The sequence below is a fragment of the Sporothrix brasiliensis genome (assembly GCF_000820605.1).
Source record: "Sporothrix brasiliensis 5110 chromosome Unknown Cont17, whole genome shotgun sequence".
NCBI classification, from domain to species: domain Eukaryota; kingdom Fungi; phylum Ascomycota; class Sordariomycetes; order Ophiostomatales; family Ophiostomataceae; genus Sporothrix; species Sporothrix brasiliensis.
The window spans coordinates 2,937,989-2,957,664 of NW_024467136.1; the positions used below are offsets into that span (position 1 = coordinate 2,937,989).

Below are 19,676 nucleotides of genomic sequence, written 5' to 3' on the forward strand. Positions count from 1 at the left end.
GAAAGAAGACGGTCGTCGACATACCCGATAATCCAATTTCCTCCCTATTCTACTCAACAACAAATGTGCCTCCTCTCGGCTTCCCTCGATCCCCTGCCCCTGCATCACGCCGGCGGAGTACTTTAGGTGCCGAATACCGAAGAGCTGGAGGACGAGATAGTTGCGACTATGGCAGGGCCAGTCGGTGGCGTGAGCTCTTGTTGTGGGTCTTTTTGGTTGAGCATGCGAAGTACGACATATTCCTTGCGGTCAACGCCATGACCTTGCCATCAGCGATCGACAGACTCAGCCGTGGCGGGCAGGCTCTGTCAAGCTTGGCAGACTTAGGCTGATCCAGGCACAATCGGGCCATCTGCCACGTCCGATCGGCTGTAAGTGCGTTCCGTGTTCCTGCCGGCGACTTGTTTATATACACTTAACATAATACTATATTCATTGTTTCAGGCAATATCGCACTTGCGGCAGGCTTGTTCTGAATTGTGTTCCTGGCCTTGTTGTGGTCGGAAAAAAGCAGGCCTCAAATTGCCCATATTGCCATCAATATAGATCCCGAAAACATGGGATGAAACTGACAGAGTCCTCTGTCGCCATAGCAATTTTGGAGAGCAGTTCCCCAAATGGCCACTCGAGTTTACCGGTTGCACACCGAATCCTATATCGCAAATGTCCATCTCCGGTGACCTGACCGGACTGATCAGATATGAAGCATATACATTATCTTGGCGAGGATCCCGTCTTCGAGATAGGTAAATTCCCAGTGGAACCGATTCCCATACCTTAAAAGTGCATACTATCCGAACATGGAACATGGGAGACAGGACGTGCTGTGTGTCTTCCATCTTCCACATATGAAAATATCATCTTGGCGAGACTTGCTTTGGTGTCTGTTCGTCATCTAGACGCCTGGCACTGTTTGCACCTCCTTCCTCCTTAAACATGATAGAAATGGCAGGAATTTCTCGGATACTCACCTGCGTTGCGATCTGTGCAATCAACCTTGCCCAGTTCACAGTCGCAGCACCAAATGGACAACAACAGCCTCACCTGCTCGGCCGGGACCAGGTACAAGGCTCCCCTGTGACTGAGACCACGACAATCCTGCGAAAGTCAAGCAATGCCGCACCGACCGTCCCTCCAACTCCAACAACACCACTTGCGCCCGATGTCCCTTTTTCACGCGTCACGCTGAACTATACAAAAACGTTCGAAACAACAGACACTGAGACGACATGGCTCACACTGACGAGTGCCGTGCGCGCCAACGTCACGTCCACCGCAACTGTCACGTCAACCGTCACAGAGACACAAACAGACAAAGTCACGCCGACGGATGCCGCCACGTCGACAACTGCGGCTGTGCCTATAACAGAGCGGTTCAGTGAGACGTACACGTTCTTTCGGACCAGCGTCATCTTTGAGACCATCTCTGCGGCCACGAATGCCACAGCGGCGCCTTCAGCGCATGCTCCAACCCCGAAGTGGTCCAATTCGTCGACATCCCTGACTGCCACGGGAGCTGGAACCGGGTTCCGCGCAACGTCGACCGTGGTCCTTACAAGGACTGTCAACACTACGTCTACCGTTGTTCGGACCGACACGACGACGCAAACCGCCACGGGGCCAGCGACAACGACGGAGACGGTATTCACAACAGTGCGAACAACTGCCACCGTCAACTTGACACGCATTGCCTTGTCTACAAGTACCATCGAGTTTACACAGACAGTCAATGTGACGGAAACAATATCCGGCAGCTTGCCCGCCGGTGCAGGCAGCGGCTGTTCGCCTACCGTTGCAGACTCGCCTCTGACATCCTCCATCCAGCGCAGTCACAGCCCGACCTTCCATCCTCTACCCCCAGCATTGACGGGATCTGGCTCGAAGCCATCGGTACAACCAGTGCCAACCAAACCCACCAAGCCGGCGGATCCCATTGGCGCGCCGGCAGATGGTGACAGCACAGACGATGATTAGGTTAGGTCAACGAGAGACGACTGTGCCAATGAAGACCTGTAGACGATGTTCATGGTAGACTTACACGGTTTCATGGCTCAGATTGTTTGTCTTCAATATGAGTTGGGTGGGGAGATGACGTTACAGGGTAGTTAGGCTATGTGTACTATATCGAGGCAGGAGAGATGACGGAAATCAAAGGTTGACCTTGTGGCCAGAATAAAATCAACGCTGTCTAATGCTACGCCGTCCAGATATGAAAAAAGTGAAGAGCAGAGAACCCAGTAGGAACCGAAATAGTAGAGAATGAGTAAGTGAACCGCACGTCGCCTTCCTAGCGGAGCAAAATATCATAGCCATCCTGGCTGATCCGCACCTCCTCCCCAGACATGCCGTACTTTCGCCGCAACAGCTCAAAGATGATCAGGCCGGCGCTTGTGCTCGGTACCTGCCGGATGGTATTCCACCAAAATCCGCGGTAGAGCCATGACATGAGCGAACGGCCCTCGGCCGCCGCCATGTCGGTACATGTGCTCAGTGTTTGTAAGTAGGCGTGGTAGTATGTGCGCATAAAATGGAACCGTGGCAAGCGGAAGACACGGCCGAGGCGGTTGCGTAAACTGTTGGTATTTGCAGTGCCGTTGCCCGAACCGTCACGGCCAGCAGCTCCGCCGTTGCCATTCGTCGTAGTAGCAAACTTGGATGCAGCGGCCCGTGCTGCTGCTGCCTCACGGTCGGCCTTCACTGCGGCATCGAGATCTTCCAGCATGTCCCAATGCACAACTTGAAAGTGTGTGAGCGGATGCAAGAGCACCTGCTGGGCAAACGAAGCACTGACCCCGGCCAGCAGCAAGAATGTTGGCTCCAGCGCATAGTGAGGCCGGATCACAAGAGGCATGGCCGCTTCCTTCTCTGCCCGCTCCCTTGCTCGAGCTTCCGCCCATGCCTTGGGGACCAGGGGTATCGGCGGGTGCTGGTGATGTATGTGTTCTTGGTCGGAGCTGTGCGCCTTGTCGCCATGTAGCGTGTGCTTTGCGCTCTCGACGCGGGCTTCGAGACCACTGACCTGGCCCTGCACCCACTGCTGCCGTTGCTGCTTCCGCCGCTCCGCCGTCTGCTCCCGCATCTGCTGCTCCATAATCTTTGATCCGTCGAGCGCGCCGTAGTAGTATGCCACAAAGCTGTAGTAGCTCTGGGCTTTGACGTATTCAAACACGGAAAAGAACACGCCGTTGCCGAAGCTGTCTTTGACAAACGACAGGCCCCAGCCGGCAAAAATACCGCGCAGCCCAATCTCGCGCAGCTTGGCTGCACTAAAGGCCCACATGCTCCGAGGGGCGCCTTTGCCGTTGCCGACAGCGTCCGCGGCCACGTCCCGATGGTCGTAGCGTGCCTGGATGGCGTCGAGAGGCGCCGCCACTAGACTCTGAATGCTTCCGGCGAGGAATCCAGCCACAAACGTCTCCATTGGTGCTGGTGGAGGGTATACACGCTTGCGCGCCTGGCCACTTTCCGGGTGGAGCCGGGCCAGGATCTGCAGGTAGCTTGTGTACAGCACGGCCGCCACGCCAATGTTGGCCATCAGCGGCGGCATCACCTGGTCGGGCACAACGGACCAGCCGTGCCGCTTGATGGCCAGGGTCAACACGCCCGGGGTCGTGCCGCTGAACCATGCCCAGAGCCGCGAGGATGAGCCGGCACCGTTCGCCGCGAATCCGCCGTCGGCGCCGCGTGCGTATGCCAGATAGTCGACCCGCGTGCGGAAGAATGCCTTGACCGGCGCACGGAAGTAGAACTGCAGTGCCTGCGCCGACAGGGCCCGGACGCCAGCGGCCGACGCTGCAGTGGCGGCGTCGGTGCGGCGGTCCTTGTTCGGAATGACCGGCACGCCGTCGGCCGGGACAGCAGGGAGAACGCCGGGATAGATGTCGCCGCCATAGATGCCGTCGTTTGTGCCGCCGGCACCAGTCTTGTCGCCATCAGCGCTGGTACTGCTGTTGCCACGGTTTCTGACGGGCCCCGTTCCAACAGAAACACTATCATCGCGCCCCTTCATTGTGCAGCCGATGCAGCATAGCCTTGTCCCGGCAGTCGTCGGGTGGAAGCTCTTGCCAAGAAGTCGAGCTTAATATCAAAACGAGGAAACGCGGCGCACTACGTCACTCAGAGCATCCGCCGGTTACCATCGCACTTTGGCTAACGGGAAAGCCAGGAACGAAGCCTCGTCCCGGGTGGCAGTAGCGGGGCCATAGTGGGGCAGCTGACAGCAGCTGGCAGCAGTGGGTCGTTAACCTTTATATGCTGTGGCTCATGTTCTCCGTGAAGCACCAAATCACTTTCGGCGTTTCCAGCATACTAAGCAGGAACGACATACAAATGTGTGCTTCAAGAGTTTCAAGAGCTTCACCCGTATGTCGCAGATATCAATATTCAATGTCAAAAGGACCACGGCGAGGTACGCGACAGCTTCATCCAGCTAGTTGGCAAAAATTCACGTGACTCTGCGTGGTTGCGGTCCACGTCGCGATACTCGAGAGCTTATCTCAAAGTACAACACAAAACCGTGCGTCGAGGCTCAGAAAGAGCAAAAAGACGGGATGAAATCGAAGGAAGAAAAGGGGGGACGAATGCTACATTGCTCCCTTTCCCTGCCATTTTGATTATTGGGCAGGGCTGCCCCAAAGTGCCACCATTTACCTTTCATGCAGGGCCTTGAAACACGCTTGGGTCCGCTGGCAGAATGGATCCACGGACGTGTACACAAATTGGCGCACCCCAGCTCCAGGTGAAACGCACCAAGAGCTGGCTTGGTGGGCCACCTCTGCCTTATTCCTGGCCAGTCCCTGCCGCACGTCATTCGTAAATGTCGAGCAGTTCGCGTCCGCGATGCTCATCTCACGTCGGTTGTCAACCAGCCATAAGGGACATTGTCCAGTTTGCAAAAACGAACATAAAAAAAGATGAAGAAGAAGAAGAAGAAGAAAAAGAAAAAAAATCGAATAAGTTATTAAAATAAATAATTCAGAAAATTTGGGGACAGGAACCACTCTCAACGGGAACAAGTGATCAATTTACGCGTACTTGTACGCCAGCATGGACATGGGCCTGGAAGCGTTATCAGGGATGGTGAACTAAACAAAGTTCGTAGATGAGGGAGGGACAGCACAGGCGTTTTATCTCGCCATGTCAGTGGAGATTATTTCACACTTTGTCTCGAGTATCGCGGCTAAGATTATGTCATAAATCAAACGACGGGCGGGATTGTTGTAAGGCCTCGACCTTTCAGGAAGGAGAGATGAACAGCCTCACACTCCGCAGGTGAGTATATGTCACCGTTCGCTCCTGCCATTATTACGCGCATACGGGTTGTATTTCGACACACGTGGAAGTCGCAGCCAGGCTACAAAAGCCGTCGAAACAAACATCGCCAACGGGATATCAATTTGCCCCTGGCCGTCGACATTCCAACCGCGATTTCTGACAGCCAACCAATGTGCTAATCTAGTTCCAATTCGCGGCGTCAGCCGTGTCCGCGTTCCCTCGTCTGTTTACACCTGTTGCAGCGACCGCCCGTCTAGACCACAGAGAGACCAAGAAACAGTGTGGTGCGATACGAAGTACGCCTCAGCTCAGAATCAACACCTCCATTCAGCTTGGCAGACTACGAAGTACATACAAACGGGTGGCTGTGTTGCGGGGAAAAGCGCCCATCACCAGCTGCAGACGACAAACAAGCGACACCAAAACGGCCAGGCTAAGAGACGCTACTCTGTGCACGCCACTCAATTAGGCACATTCGGTTCTGTCGCATTCAGACAAAGCAAGGTTCCTGGTCAAACGCACGACGCAACCCGCGACCTCTCCTTTTTCTATATCTTTCAAGTTCCCTCAGACAGTGTCGAAGGACGACACCCATTTCAACGTTGAGAGTGTTGACGATACTTACGCACGAAGCCGATAGCAACCCACGCGCCCACAGAAACATTTCTCGTCTTGACCTTTGAAACACGCGACCATTGAACACTACGTCACTTATCTCGACCCAGAATTACATCGCCCGCACGATCCTCCGCCGATAAATCTACTCCGTCTTCGACGGGCTGGATCCAGAACAACGGATGCCGAGGACAGTCGACTGCAATTTGAGCCCATTCATGCGCTTGCTTAAGTGATTCTTCTAGGCACCATTCTGTTCTTCCATTTGCCCTTGCCTCCACTCGGCCAGCCAAGATTCCAAAAGACGGGTGGTGTCGTGACGTGCCGTGTGGCATCCGGGATCGCTGGATAAAAGTACCACAATCAAGGTGGGCAGAACATCAGCCAGTGTCCCCACACGCTCAGGCGCACCCAGGAACGCACACGGCTGCACGATCGCCACGGCCTCGCAACGCAGCCGGAGAAGACATCAACATCGCGCCGTGACGTGCATCGCCGTGCCCGATGGGGGGATTTGCATGTTAGAGACGTCAAAGGCGAACAGGCATCTCCCCTGGACATTGGCGACACGAACGACATTTGCAGACGGCTCAAAGCAAACCACCAAAGGAGTGGTGTCAGGAAACGGCGACTCGGGGGCCGGCGTGACGAAGGATATATATCGGCGTTCTCGACTTCCATCCCATCTTGACTCGATCCGTTAAGGCTGAAAAACCAGAGCAGACGACAGACCAGTCCGATACTCTTTGGCACACGGACACTGACACGCCGAGTCCAACCCCCCCTCCCAAGAACGAACACAGCAAGAATCTGATTCGCAGGTCGTGGTTCGCGACCGTTGAACCGTCGTCACATCAACAATGTCAGGCTACAGCTACTCCATCCAAGGCGGTCCGGCGCCAGCCTTCCCACCGCGCGAGTTTGTGCAGCAACAACAGCATCAGCAGCAGGAGCACGAACAGTTGCAATACCAACAATACCAACAGTTTCAACGAGAATACTTGCAACAGCAGCAACAACATCTCCAACAACAGCAGCAATTGTAAGTACTTATGTCGCGTCTTATTACGTTTCTCAAGTTGTTTGATGGCCGTCCCGAAGAACGGTTACCGCAGCGGAGTTCGCCTAAACCTTCGAACGTCCACAGCCACACCCCTCAGTGTCCAGTCCCTTTGCACCCTTGTTCAGTGGATGAGGCCCCTCAACACCCCACAACATCGTCGCATTCTCCACCAGAAACCTCCCCTGGTGCAATTAATCTCCTTGTCCGGTCCAGTCCCTGCTTATCTCCCTCCCTATTTTGGCGTTGGCCAGTTCCTCAACCAAATTCCCCAGCGTTCGACCGCCCATCCTTGCCTATGGTGTCTTTCTCATGTTTCTTCTTCAGCGTCGTGGCTTTGATCTGTGCGAGTGGAACGGACAGCCAATAAACGGGACTTTCAGTAACTTGCCAGCTTGCTTTTTTGTTACGCGAATTGACTAGCCATTTTCCAGCTTGTTGATCTCGTCAGTGCTTGATCTATCACTCTTCTTTCTCTCGTCTGTCCTTCTCTACCCCCGTCAGCTCTTTCGGTTTTTTTTCCCTTCCTCGACGGCGGACTAACCTTGCGGACCGATACAAACAGAAACACAGCACCGTCTCAACACTCGCAGCTGCCTCCGGCAAGGAACCCGAAGCGAGGCGCAACTCGTCCCGCATCGTCCATCTACTCCCAGCCAAGTCCGATCAACACGACCTTTCAGGTACAGCAGCAACAGCCGCCACTGCAGGCGCAACAATACCAGCACCACGGCTATAGCCAGTCTGCAGGCGGGCAGCAATACCAGCAGCAACAATACCAGCAATATCAGCACCAGCAGCATCATCAACAGCAGCCATCCTACCGGTACCAGGACCCCCGATCGCAGTATCTATACTACTCGCAGCCCAAGGACCTCAGGAACGCTGACGGAGTATCCCCGGAGAGCTCTCCTGAACTTTCTGCTGCCGAATTAGCGTAAGCCGACAACCCCTTGTAAACCGGAGTGGGAGTGGCTTGACGTGAACGAGTATTTCCTGCGTCCGCCGCTGGCATAGCATACACACTTTCCACGTTCTCTCCTAACCGTAGTCACAGGCCTCATAATCCCCCACCGACTGCCCCAGATATCAGCCCCGTCGAGCGAAGCGAGCCTCATTTCGACATGGCTGCGACGCAGGCGACTCAACAAAGGGAACCGGCCCACGATGGCCGGCCGCCGTCTGCGTCGCGAAGCAACATTCCCATGATGCGGCGGGAACGGCGACAAACGGCAGACGCTGCTGCCAAGACATTGCGTGAGACGAAGTCAAAAGAACGCCTGCAACAGATGCACCAGACGCAGCAGGAGCGCAGCAACTCCATCGCCTCCTCTAAGCGCGGCTACAAGGGCGGCGAGGTTCGCTGGGATCCACAGACAGGCGAGCTGACAAGCTCCCAAAAGGGGCGGCCAAGCCAGGTTAAACCTGCAGAGTATGCGCGTGGTCTGGCAGTCGATTCGACGAGCCCGACAGAAGCAACCTTTATGGAGGGTAAATCGGCTTCCGGGGCCAGCGGCATTGCCAGCTTTGCCAGCCGGCTTCGTCGCACCGTACAGACTGGGACTGGTACGAAAAACCCGTCGACATCGTCTACCTCAGCAGCTCAACCTCCACAACCTCCACTGCCTCCCAAGGACCCCGTGTCGCCGCGGTCACCAGCGGTTGAATCCCAGCCTAAAGATTTTTCGTCATCGACAGATCCTGCTGCAGGAGCGTTCACGTCCAATCGACCTGCATGGCATGGTGCGAGCGGCCGCACAGCCCTGGTTGCGCCCGTCCAAGACACACCGGAAGCAAAGCCGCTTAACATCCCGCGCAAGAGCAGCAAACGCGTTGCCTCCCTGCCCAGACTTGCAGACAGCACCACTGCTGCAAATCCGTCCATCATCTCATCACCTCCTCGCCAGAACATTGCTAGCACTGTAAGTCCCCCCTTTCCCTCCCCCCCTGCAAGTGTTCACTCAGGGATGAAACACCAATCCGAGCGGTCGGTCGCCTGCAGCGTCGTAGTGGCCTTTCAGCACTCAGCACTTCAGCACTAACAACCCAAACACAGACCACCAAGACGCCATTGTCCCCTGCGACGCCCGGCACCCAAAGTTACCCGAGTCCCCCAATGTCTGCAGACCCCACTTACCAAGAGTCCCCGTCATCCCAACAGCTGAAGTCAGGTACACTGCCGCAGTCCACGCGCCCGGTATCGTCCAAAATTAAACGGAAGCCAACTCCTTCGCACCAGAGTCTGGCCAGTTACGATGAAAGCGACCCTTTCAACTACAACAACCGCGTTCATCCCAACACTGGCTCGTCCCCGGTCTCACCGCCGCCTCCCCCACAAGACAGCGAATGGACACAGCCTCCGTCCCGGTTCAGCACTACCACTTACAACTCCACGGTGCACGAGTCGCTGGCCGAATTCGACGCCACGGATGCGCCTGAGATGCCTTCCGTGCCCAACCCTCTGCGGTCTAGTCCGCCATTCCAATCGACAAAACGCCGGCCAGTGGTCCAAGTCGAAAGCAATCCCGTGCAACAGGCATCACCGCCACGACAGAAGCCAGTACCGATTGTCACCAAGCCGCTACCGGGTCCTGGCGACGATGGCAATGTCATGGACCGGCGGCGTCCACCACGCATGGGACATACGAGCCCCAACTCCATTAGGAATGGAAACGAGCCGATTGTGATCAGTCTCAAGACTCCGTGGATGTCTGGAAACCACTCGCCTTTGCGCGAAACGGAAGACGGCGGCGACTACATTGGCAACAGCAACGGTAGCGAGGAGGATGCTTTACCCGACGAGTCCATTTACAATCAGCTACGGAACAAACATCTCATGGGTGCTTCCAAGGGTGTGGATTCGTCTGACCGCATGTCCATGGCAGGGTCTATTCACAAAAATCTCCCACTGGCCCCACCCGAGATGACGGCCAAGGACCGCGTCACCATGTTCAACGCGCAGCTCGCCAGCCTTGCGCAGCGCCGCATCAACATTGGCCGCAGCATCAAGCAGATGACGGAACTTATGCCCACCGACAATCTCTTGGCGACGCCGGACGTTCTGCACAAGCGCGAGTTGGAGAAACGCAAGGTCGAGGGCCTGCGTACTGATCTTGCCGAAATCCAGCGCGAGGAGTACGAAATTGGTTTGAAGCTGCATCGTGCCTACAAGAGACTCGACAAGAATGCCGAATATGAGCCCACGACACTGTGGGTCCGCCGGGTAACAGGTTGAGAAAAGCTGCCCTCACCAACTCGTCTCCTTTTTGACCACTTATCGTCATTCGTTCATTCTCGCTACCTTACGGATTACAAGTGTCATGGCCTATTTCATGTTCGGCCATGACTGAAAACCTTTCTTTTGTTGCGACCGCAAGCGGCGAGCTTACTCTTTTTTTGGTTTTATTGTCTTTACGTTTTCCTTTGTCTACACAACAAACCCACTGGCTCGGGCCACCAGCTGTAACTCCCAATCGTAGCTTTTGCTTTTTCTTTTACTTTTTTTTTGTTTTTGACTTTTTGCTATTGTGCCAATTTGTGTTAGCATTTGGCTTTACACTACAAATTTTGTTGGTTCCCATACCTTTATTTTTAGCATCAGCCAGCCTTCTATACCAAACTGTTTTCTTAAGGACTTTCACCCATGCCTGACTTACAAAGTATTGCTTGACTTACAAAGTATTTATTCATGTTGTGTTATGAGTGCCGACTTCATACACGAATTGAGTAAGTTGCACGTAATTTATTTCCTGTCCTTTTTGTATAATTTTTTTTCCTTGATTTTTTGGAGCAAAATAAGGCAACAATATTTTTTTGAGAAAAAAAAAAAAAAAAACAAATTCAATAACTTGAACAAGACTTTTAACTTTGGCATTTTAACAGGTGAGTCAAACGTGTCGTTTTCCTAATCTGGGGTTCAAATAACACCGAATAATAAATAAAATGCATTCAAAGAGTCTATGAGATATAATCCATTTCCGACCAAATCTATCCGTACCGATTCAAAACAAACAAGATCCTACGATAAAGAATACGTGGATAAGCCATTGGACAGCCTTGTCCAATACCGTTCCGGTGCGTTGCTCACTGCCAGTTGACGACTTGGGGAGCCTCGCCGCTCACACCGCCCAAACCAATGCCCATATTCAAGAACGTGTCAATGTCGCCCATGCCTTCCGTCTCCAGCACGTCCATGAGCTCCATTTGCTGCTCGTGCGAAAGACTGCCTTGCCGCTGTAGGTTCACCGGGCCACCAGCACCAAACCCAAAGGCCTCATTCATGCTACCGTCCGACCCTGCACCCCCAGCACCTCCTGCTATGCCGAGGTTGCCAGCATAACCAGGCTGGCTAGTTGGCAAGCCGCCAATGCCACTCCCTCCGGCGCCCAAGCCAGCCGGCGCGCCACCGTAGATCCCAGTCAAGGGACTAAGAGGGTTGGTAACGCCTCCAAAGCCGCCGAGACCGTAGCCAGAAAAGGCTGCTGTGGGGTCCCCCATGTAACCGCCAGCGCCCCCCGTGATGGTACTGAACGCATAAGGTGAAATGAACGGAGGCTGTGCCGAGAACCAGTCGCCACCCATCGCGGATGTTTGCTGAGTCCGCTCCAAGGGAGCGGGCAGTGGTTGCTGCTGCGGTGCCTGACGTGGCTGCTGCAGCATCGGCTGTTTTTGCGAAGGGGGCCGTTGCTGTTGCTGTTGCTGCTGTGGCTGTATGGCATACGCAGGTTGCATGGGCTGCATAGGCGGGACAGAGATTGGCTGAGGAGGTGTGCGCCTCTGGTTAAGCTGAGCTTGCTGCGTTTGAGGTGTTCCGGTGGGGGTCGACTCAAACTTGATAGGAACCGGTAGTGGCACACCCTGTGAGAGACCCAGGCCCACGGGCAGAGGGCTAATATGCCGAACTGTGGGTGTGGGTGTCGGCGACGAGGCTGCCGTTATGGTTGTTGAAGGAGACGTGGTGGTGAACTTATTCGTGCTGGGCGGCGTAATGTACGATTCAGGGGACGTGATCATAGCCGGTGATAGTGCAGGAACGGTACTTGGCTGCGGCAATTCTTCGCTTTGGAGCGAACTGTCGCTGTTGGTCAATGGGGGCGGTCCTTCAGGCGGGAAATACGAAAACCGACGGCCCATCGGTTCCGTAGATGCTGGGTTCAGGAAGATAGAACCGGAACGGAACTGAGGTTGACCGGCGCCCGGCCCTTCGTCATACGTGTAGGAGGCTTGCGGTGCTGGTTCCGTGGAATTGAAGATATATCCGAATTGCGGAGTGCTAAAAATCGGGGCCTGTTGCTGCTGAAGTTGCTCTTGCTTGGCGTTTGCAGATCCATTAGGCGGCAGCGGCACAACTCCAGAAGCGATTGGCGAACTCGGGTCGACGTCTGATGACGGTGAGTGATAAGATCCTTCAGGTCCACCGTATTGCGTTGTATTAAACACCGGCGGACCGTGTTGCTGTTGCTGTTGTTGCTGTTGTAGTTGATGTTGCTGCTTCTGCTGCTGCTGCTGCTGCTCATCAGGGGTGTCGTAACTCTGGAGGCAGGCTTTGGCAAAGATCGAGTACAGTTGAGAGGCGGCGGAGGCACCGGGCCAGCGCTCTGAGCACTGGTCGACAATATCCAGTGAAGTGTTGATGAGCTCCTCGATCTCCTCGCGGGGATGCTTTCCCCTGACTTCAGGATACGAGACAGACCAGAGGATGGTATTCAACGACATGTAAATTGTGAGCAGGAAGACCCAGGTAATGTCGATGGCGGCTTTCTTGACCTGCTGGCTTCCAAGGTTTGTCACATAGGCAGATGAATCATAGCAGCGCAGGGCTGCCGCCGGCGACGGGTTTGGAACTTGGGGCGACGGACGGTACAAAGATACAATCATAGCATGATATCTCCCGGTGAACCTGCGAGGTTGGTTAGGATAGGTTTTAGTGCATGTGAGTAGGTTCATAGGGTAATGGCTTACCAAGGCTTGCACCAGGCAGGGTTCTCGGGTGCCGTGTCGAGCCAGTCCTTGATTTTCTTTTCCATTTCGGCGAACCAAGGGTGATCCTCGCTGCGCGGTTCTGGCCGTTTCTTTTCATAGAGCACGCGGCGGATCTCGGCCTGGCAGATACGCATTTTGCAGAAGTGGATTGCCACGCGTTTCTTCTCTGACGGAGGACCAGCCTGGATACCGTTCTCGGTGATGTACTCATCGTCCACATCGGCAAAGAAGCCGACATCAACCAGGTCGTTTCCCTTTGCGAGGCCGTTGGGACGGCCCATGGAATGCGCCAGACCGAGCTCCATTGTGGCTACGATCCAGCTTAGACGTCGGCGCATGTCAAGCTGAAGGGGATTGACTTGAAAGCCGCTGGCTATGGTTTTCTCGTCAGCAATAGCCAGCTGCTGGCAAATCCTGGTACCAAGGCCGACAATATGGTAAACGTTGGTGCGCGTCGGTGTGAGCAGGGAGTACTGTCCGATGAGGCCGAGGCATTGGAGGGTCCTGATGTCCTTTGGCCGGATGACATCTTCGAAATACTCCATGGCGGCGAGGTAGTAACTATCGGCAAGGCCTGCATACTGGGTATCCAGCTTCTGGAGGCTGATGGCCATGACCATCCGCACGGCAAAGTTCTTGTACGGGTCGGTGCTGCCGTCGAAAACCTCATCGACATGAGTGGCGAAGACGCGTTCGTGGAGTATCGGGGTAAAGACCTGCGCTGCACAGATAAGTTGGTAGATGTACGGAGATCATACTTTGTGGCGTGGAAATGCGTACCTCGAGAATTGAAAACTTCCACCAGCTTGTCCGCAATGGGGCGTGATGGCAGATTCTCGGCCGGGTGAGCGCTGATCATGGGATAGCTCTTCTTGCGCAGACTCCCGGAGCTGACGCTGGAGCCAGCACGACCCTGCAACCCGGCTATGCTCTGCATGCGTGTCAACCGCTCAATACGGCGAGCGTTTAGCTCGGGGATGAGCTCCGATATGCGTTGTGACTCTGTGTACCGCTTGGCTTCTTCCATAAGAAGCCGAGTCATCGCGATGCCGCTGCTGGGGCCAAGGTAGCGGGGCGTTTCGTCGGAGTCGCTGAGGCGAACGAAGCCGCCTGGCCGGATCATGTCTTCGTTGTCCTCGGGCAGGTCTTCTTCCGTGAACTGGGCCAGCTCTGCTTCTAACTGCCGCACCTTCTCCTGCAGCTTCACGACATAGAAGCGGCTGATCTTGCGGCCCTTGGTGCTGTCGTAGTATTCGCATACTGAACCGGAGCGCTCACAGGGCAAGCATCGGGGCAGGGTCGGGTCGCATCGCGTTTTGCGCTGCAAACTCAAGTCAGTAGAGAGATCAAGCTGGCGACCAATTGGTCAACATGGTGTCTCCGATGGGAGGCGCATACCTGCCGACAACGACAGCATGCCGTCAGCGTATGGGCAACACGACTCGGCGCGTCATGATCGCTATCGCGACTCTGTGGCGGCGGCTGAGTCCTGGAGGGCTGTTGGTAGTACCTCGGCTGGGGCGGCGGTTGACGGATCGGACCTGGGACGAAGCCCTGGCGAAAGATGTCGGACGCATTCATCGTCGGCCCGTGTTGGTCGAGCTTCCGCAGGCTGCAAACGTAGGCTGCTTGCTTCGTCTGTCGGGGAAGTTGCTAGAATGCCGGGGGGGTTTCGCCGGATATCTGCAAGGCGACAGGTTGCTATAGTTGCGCCTGTATTTCGGTGGAACACAGCAAGAGCACGCCGCTGACTGTCTCGGCTGCGCAGCTTCTCTCTCCCCCAATCGCGTTGCCGACAGGGCGGACAGCAGAAGGGTACAAACGGTGCAGATGTCTCACTCAGTTCACGATGAGGCGGGTGAGGAGAAGAGATTCTGCGAGAGCGATGCACACAACACTGAGCGTTGGCGTGTGACTGCACACCCTCTCTCTCCGGATGGGATGTATGGAGTCTGTGCTGGGCGGTTCGCGACGGGGCAGTATTTCGTAGAGTCGTCACGATCGCGTCACGAACTGATACGGTGTCGTTGGACAAGGCTTGGATCAACAGATCGCCGCAATTCGAACCAAAGTCGCCGTTGGTGATTCCTGCTGGTACACGGTGCCTTCGGGGAGAGTCGGGTATGCGAAAAGCATTCAGCAGTCGGTGTGCTGTTGTAGAAAATGTTTATCTGGCCGCTGCGCAACCTTTGAGGGTGAAAGTGTGCATTGCAGCCTCGACGCTCGGCGACTGTTTGTGTCGCTAGCTTTCGTCACCTGGATGGTCGAATGAAATCACAATTCGTCGTACTCGGAAAAGCCACGGGCGTGCGTAGAGGGGGCTACTTGCGACACATGGGCAGCAAGGCTACTTCCCGTTTTTCCTTGCTACCCCCATTCAGAGGCGTGCTTGCCGCTAATTTGCCCACTAGGGATCTCGGGGAAGGAGCGACAGACGACTCTGGTGGAGCCAGGGAGCGCAACTACAAAGACTCTGAAAACTCCGCAGGAAGGCGCAAATGAGGGGTATGGTGTGCCGTCTTGTGGGCAGCCTGGTAGCCTAGACTTTGCATATTATTGACCTGCAGTCGCATTTTAGGCGTGAGAAAGGGCCACGACGATGAGGTTGTAAGATAGCAGCGACAAACGAGTATTCGCCAACGGCACAAGGCAGCTGCCACAGCGAACAGCAACGGCGCGCAGAAGAAAGTACGACCGGCCCAAAAGGCACTTCTCACTACCGAGGAAGGTGGGGGTTGCAGTACTCCGACTCTGGGCCAGGCCAAGAGGGCCGGTGACAGTCGAATTGGGAAGGCATGGTGCGCATCCCTTGCCGCAAAACCCACAATAGGCAGTCACACTGCAGTTTTCCAGGGTTCAAACAAAGGCAGGAATGGGAAGAGCTACCGCAAGCGCTGGGCTGGACCAAAGCTGGCCAGTGAGGGAGTAAAAAGGGGGGATCAATGTTGGCAAGAGTGACCAGTCAAGCTGTGCGAATAGCCTTTCTGTTTTGTAGCTCTTCCGCTAAGGCGCCCTGTGGCAAAGACATTTCATGGGCATGGTGCAAAAGTCGCTGGTCGGCAGAGAAGTCGCCGGCCTGTGGGCACCATACGGCCAATAGGCCCGAACAACTGCATGCCAGCGTGAGGGGACATGTGTAGGTGATGGTACTTTCGCAACCGACCGATCGAATAGTGGGCCTCGCGAGCTCGCCTGCCAGACAGTGCGCACAGCGCCATATGTTTGCCCCGCGTTCAACTAAGTGAAAAGCTGGCGCCATTGTGCTTTCTCCACGCTGTTCTGTGCTGCGCAAGGTCGATCGTAGTTTCCAAATTCGCCAACGACGATTGAACACCGACGGCATGCAATAGGAAAGCTTGCGCCGACACCCAGCACCTTCCATTCACATTTTTCTGAGTATCTGGACCACAACTTCGTGAAACGCGTCTCGCTCTTGCTTTCCAAGCTGGACCCGTCTGCACCTGCCTCCCGTGCCTGCCCATACGCCCATCGCGAGACATCAACCCAGAGCTACCTATCTCGTGATTCACCCCAACGAAGACGACATCAACGAAGATATTGTCCACTACCTCCTCCCCGCCGCCGAATATCGCTTCCGCCCTGTTTCACTGCGCTCATACAAATTGCTTGCTCTCGGCAGCTTCTACGACCTTTAGCGCTGTTGTAACGAAAACGCAGAACTCTCCCAGTTGGACGTTCTGTTGGACAAGGCTTGCACGGTCTCCGTGACTGTCTTGTGGTGTTCTTGAGTATACTACACGTCGCCGGCTAGGACACTATCGAAAGGCCCTTCTCGCCCTTGCTGTGCTGGCCGAGCAGCACCGGCTGCCTACGCTTCGATCGCCTCTCTTATCGCGGCTCCCCAGCATCTCACCTCACGATGCCGCGGTCCAGCTTCTCAGACAATCCTTTGCTGCGTGTTTCCAGGCCTGTTTCTGCCTGTTCGCGTTGTCAGTATAACTCCACACCCGTGCCAGCGCGGCGATGAGACAAACTTACAAACTGGACTTCCTCCGTACCACCCGTCTGCGATGCTTGTTCTGTGCTAACGCTCCTTCTCGTTTGTCTAGGCCGAGCTGCAAAAGTCAAGGTAATTTACCTTACCACCCACGTCACGTCTTGATAATCTCGCCAGCTGACATGTGCTAGTGTGATGGGAAACTGCCGGCGTGTACGGCCTGCGAAAAGGCCGGCCGTGAGAGCGAGTGTTCGGCCGCCAATGATCAATTCGCTCGCGGCAAGGAGAGGAGCTACGTTGCGGCCCTTGAACTTCGCGTTGAGAAACTAGAGCGGCGCCTGAACTACGCCCAGTCGCGCAAGGCATCCGTAGCCTTTCACACGGATGGCGGAACGAATTTCCCAGGGCCTCCTGGTGCTGAACGAAAGGACTCGCTGGCTGTCATCCGGGCAGCAATACATCGCAAGGCAGCTCGTAAGAGGGAAAACTCAGACGTTAACTCCCTTGTGTCAGATTTCGGCTTCCTGTAGGTTGGATACGCTTTGCGAACAAGTCGTGTCTTCGACCCCTTCGCATTCACATTCGCTAACATACATAGGTCGGTAAACGCGACAACCCGGGATTTCGAGCCATCGGTTAATAATATGACCTTTGCGCGCCTCGTGCTCGCCGCTGCCGGAAACGACCCACTGCCCGAGCCCACCAAGGCATCTGCGAAGCTCCCCTCTCGACAAGCGTCCCATGGCATTGTCCAGTACTACATTGCCCACGTCCATTCCCTCTTTCCGTTCTTCCCCGAGACGTCGCTGTTTGCTCTCCTCGAGGAGCTGCATATCCAGCAGCAGCCGACCCAGCCGAACATGCCGCAACCTCGCTCGAACCTACGGAGCTCTGACTACTGGATGCTGTACATGGTGCTTGCCATTGGCTCGTCGGCCCAGAGCCGGAGTCGGCAGGACTCATTTTTCAACAGTGGTGTCGAGTACGCCTCACGGGCCATGCCGTACGCTGATCGCGCCCTAGCACCCGGACATGTGACGCAGATCCAGTCGCTGTTGCTTTTGACGCTGTATTCGATGCTCGACCCGGCGCATTTCGACAGCTGGCACTTGATAGGTTTTACGTGCCGTGCGATCGTTGATCTCGGTTTCCACCAAGATCCGCCGCAGTCACAGAGCATGGATGCAGCGGCCCTTGATGCGCGGAGAAGGACATTTTATTGTGCATACGCACTCGATCGGTGAGTAGAATGCAGCCGGCATCGTATCCAGCCAAGCAAAATTGTGGTGTATAAGACGTCTGACACTCTGACTGCCTCCCAGAGCCATCAGCATGGTCCATGCTCGAGCGTTCTCGTTCACCGACGACGCCATCAACGTCGCATTCCCGACAATGATTGGCGTCGTACAAACCCTTCCACAGCAATCGACGCTGCAAAACATGCAAGCTCTCCAGCCTCCACGTTCACCTGCGTCCGCCCAGCCGCCAATATCACCGTCGACGGTGCCAGCGGCCAACCCGGCGTTGCTCTTGTTCCAGCTGCGTCGTGCCCAGTCACATTGGTACCAGACCCTCTACCAATCGGATCCATCTGACCCGCTACCCGACCCTGCAGCGTACGTCTGGCGCATGTGTGCCGACATGCGCGAGTGGTATGACGCGCTGCCTGCCACGCTGCCCGGACGCATCCGCGAGATGTTCGATCTAGAGCTGCAGTATAGCTACGTGTACTGCATTGCGCCGAGCGCACGGGCGCCTCTGGTGACTGCGTACGGGCGCATGTTGATCTTTGAACATGTCATCGCATACGTGGACCGCATGATGGCACTCGCCCGAGGAGGACTGAACCCTGTGTGGCACACGTATCATGATTCACTGCGTTTGTTCTTCATGGGAAGTCAGTTTGTGGCTGTGCTCCGGGACACGGCGACCGCAGATGCCATCCTTGCTGGTGGCGGCTCAATTCCTGTGCCGCTGGCAATGCCAGGCGAGGCACCTCCGCCTCCGATGCCAGTGCGGAGGGCAGGCTCGCCGAGCACAAATTTACCAAACAACAACGGCAGTAGCGCCGCCAGCACTGCCAACAACGGCAACAACGGACTGCCGCCGTCGCTGGCTTCTGCGCACCCGAATAATGGCACCAACGTGGACAGGTCGGTTGCTTGCCTGGAGCGGGTCAGCTGGACATTGAGCGCCTACGGTGCCCGGTGGCAGGACGCCGAGCAGCTTGCCACGGGGTTCAAAACGATAAGCCGACCCGTGCTGGAGTCGCTCTGGGCGCGCCAAGCGACCCAGAACAAGCAACCACCTAAAAGCGCCGCACCCCCGGTTCCGACGCTGGTGTCTCATCAGCAGCAGCAGAGACAACCTCCACTCCCACAATACCAGCAACAGGCTTACCAGCCTCAACTACTACAGCAGCTGCCACAACAACTGCCACAACAACTGCCGCAACAACTTGCACAGCAGCTTGCACAGCAACTCTCCCAGCAGCTGCCGCAGCAGCAACAGAACTACTACCAAGCCCCGCAGCAGCAACAATACCAGCAGCTCCCGCCACAGCATCAACCGCAGCAACCCCCACCGCCACACATGCAGTACCAACCCCAACAGCTCAGGCAGCCGGCAGGACCGGTGCCAGTCCACTATCTTAATAGCATGCAACACCCACCACCACCTCCTGGAAGAACACGATAGAGTATGGTTTGCAGGATCATCTGGATGCCCACACTCGTGGTTATCTAGGGTACATGTGATTTCGGTAGGATTTTGGAAGGATTCACTTTA

At 55.5% G+C, this 19,676-nt stretch overlaps 6 protein-coding genes across 6 annotated transcripts; 3 read left to right on the top strand and 3 right to left on the bottom strand.

Annotated features, from left to right (window-relative positions):
• Window positions 1–945: 945 nt before the first annotated feature.
• SPBR_03026 (uncharacterized protein) lies at window positions 946–1,974 on the top strand (the record flags this gene model as incomplete). The annotated part of the gene is made up of 1 exon (XM_040761329.1): window positions 946–1,974. One exon carries the CDS (start codon window positions 946–948, stop codon window positions 1,972–1,974), a length of 1,029 nt encoding a protein of 342 aa, XP_040620867.1.
• Window positions 1,975–2,287: 313 nt separating this feature from the next.
• Window positions 2,288–4,009, bottom strand: SPBR_02642 (mitochondrial carrier protein; the record flags this gene model as incomplete). Its single annotated transcript, XM_040760945.1, has 1 exon — window positions 2,288–4,009. The coding sequence occupies one exon, from the start codon at window positions 4,007–4,009 to the stop codon at window positions 2,288–2,290; it is 1,722 nt and encodes a 573-aa protein (XP_040620868.1).
• A 2,740-nt stretch (window positions 4,010–6,749) lies between these two features.
• SPBR_02232 (uncharacterized protein) lies at window positions 6,750–10,184 on the top strand (the record flags this gene model as incomplete). The annotated part of the gene is made up of 4 exons (XM_040760535.1): window positions 6,750–6,931; window positions 7,515–7,886; window positions 8,007–8,871; window positions 9,006–10,184. The coding sequence occupies 4 exons, from the start codon at window positions 6,750–6,752 to the stop codon at window positions 10,182–10,184; spliced, it is 2,598 nt and encodes an 865-aa protein (XP_040620869.1).
• Window positions 10,185–11,032: 848 nt separating this feature from the next.
• SPBR_02603 (uncharacterized protein) lies at window positions 11,033–12,826 on the bottom strand (the record flags this gene model as incomplete). The annotated part of the gene is made up of 1 exon (XM_040760906.1): window positions 11,033–12,826. One exon carries the CDS (start codon window positions 12,824–12,826, stop codon window positions 11,033–11,035), a length of 1,794 nt encoding a protein of 597 aa, XP_040620870.1.
• Window positions 12,827–12,906: 80 nt separating this feature from the next.
• On the bottom strand, window positions 12,907–14,512 carry SPBR_02702 (uncharacterized protein; the record flags this gene model as incomplete). Its single annotated transcript, XM_040761005.1, has 3 exons — window positions 12,907–13,652; window positions 13,712–14,252; window positions 14,330–14,512. 3 exons carry the CDS (start codon window positions 14,510–14,512, stop codon window positions 12,907–12,909), a joined length of 1,470 nt encoding a protein of 489 aa, XP_040620871.1.
• A 2,299-nt stretch (window positions 14,513–16,811) lies between these two features.
• Window positions 16,812–19,586, top strand: SPBR_02323 (uncharacterized protein; the record flags this gene model as incomplete). Its single annotated transcript, XM_040760626.1, has 6 exons — window positions 16,812–16,881; window positions 17,002–17,021; window positions 17,081–17,415; window positions 17,488–18,129; window positions 18,212–19,229; window positions 19,503–19,586. 6 exons carry the CDS (start codon window positions 16,812–16,814, stop codon window positions 19,584–19,586), a joined length of 2,169 nt encoding a protein of 722 aa, XP_040620872.1.
• Window positions 19,587–19,676: the final 90 nt, after the last annotated feature.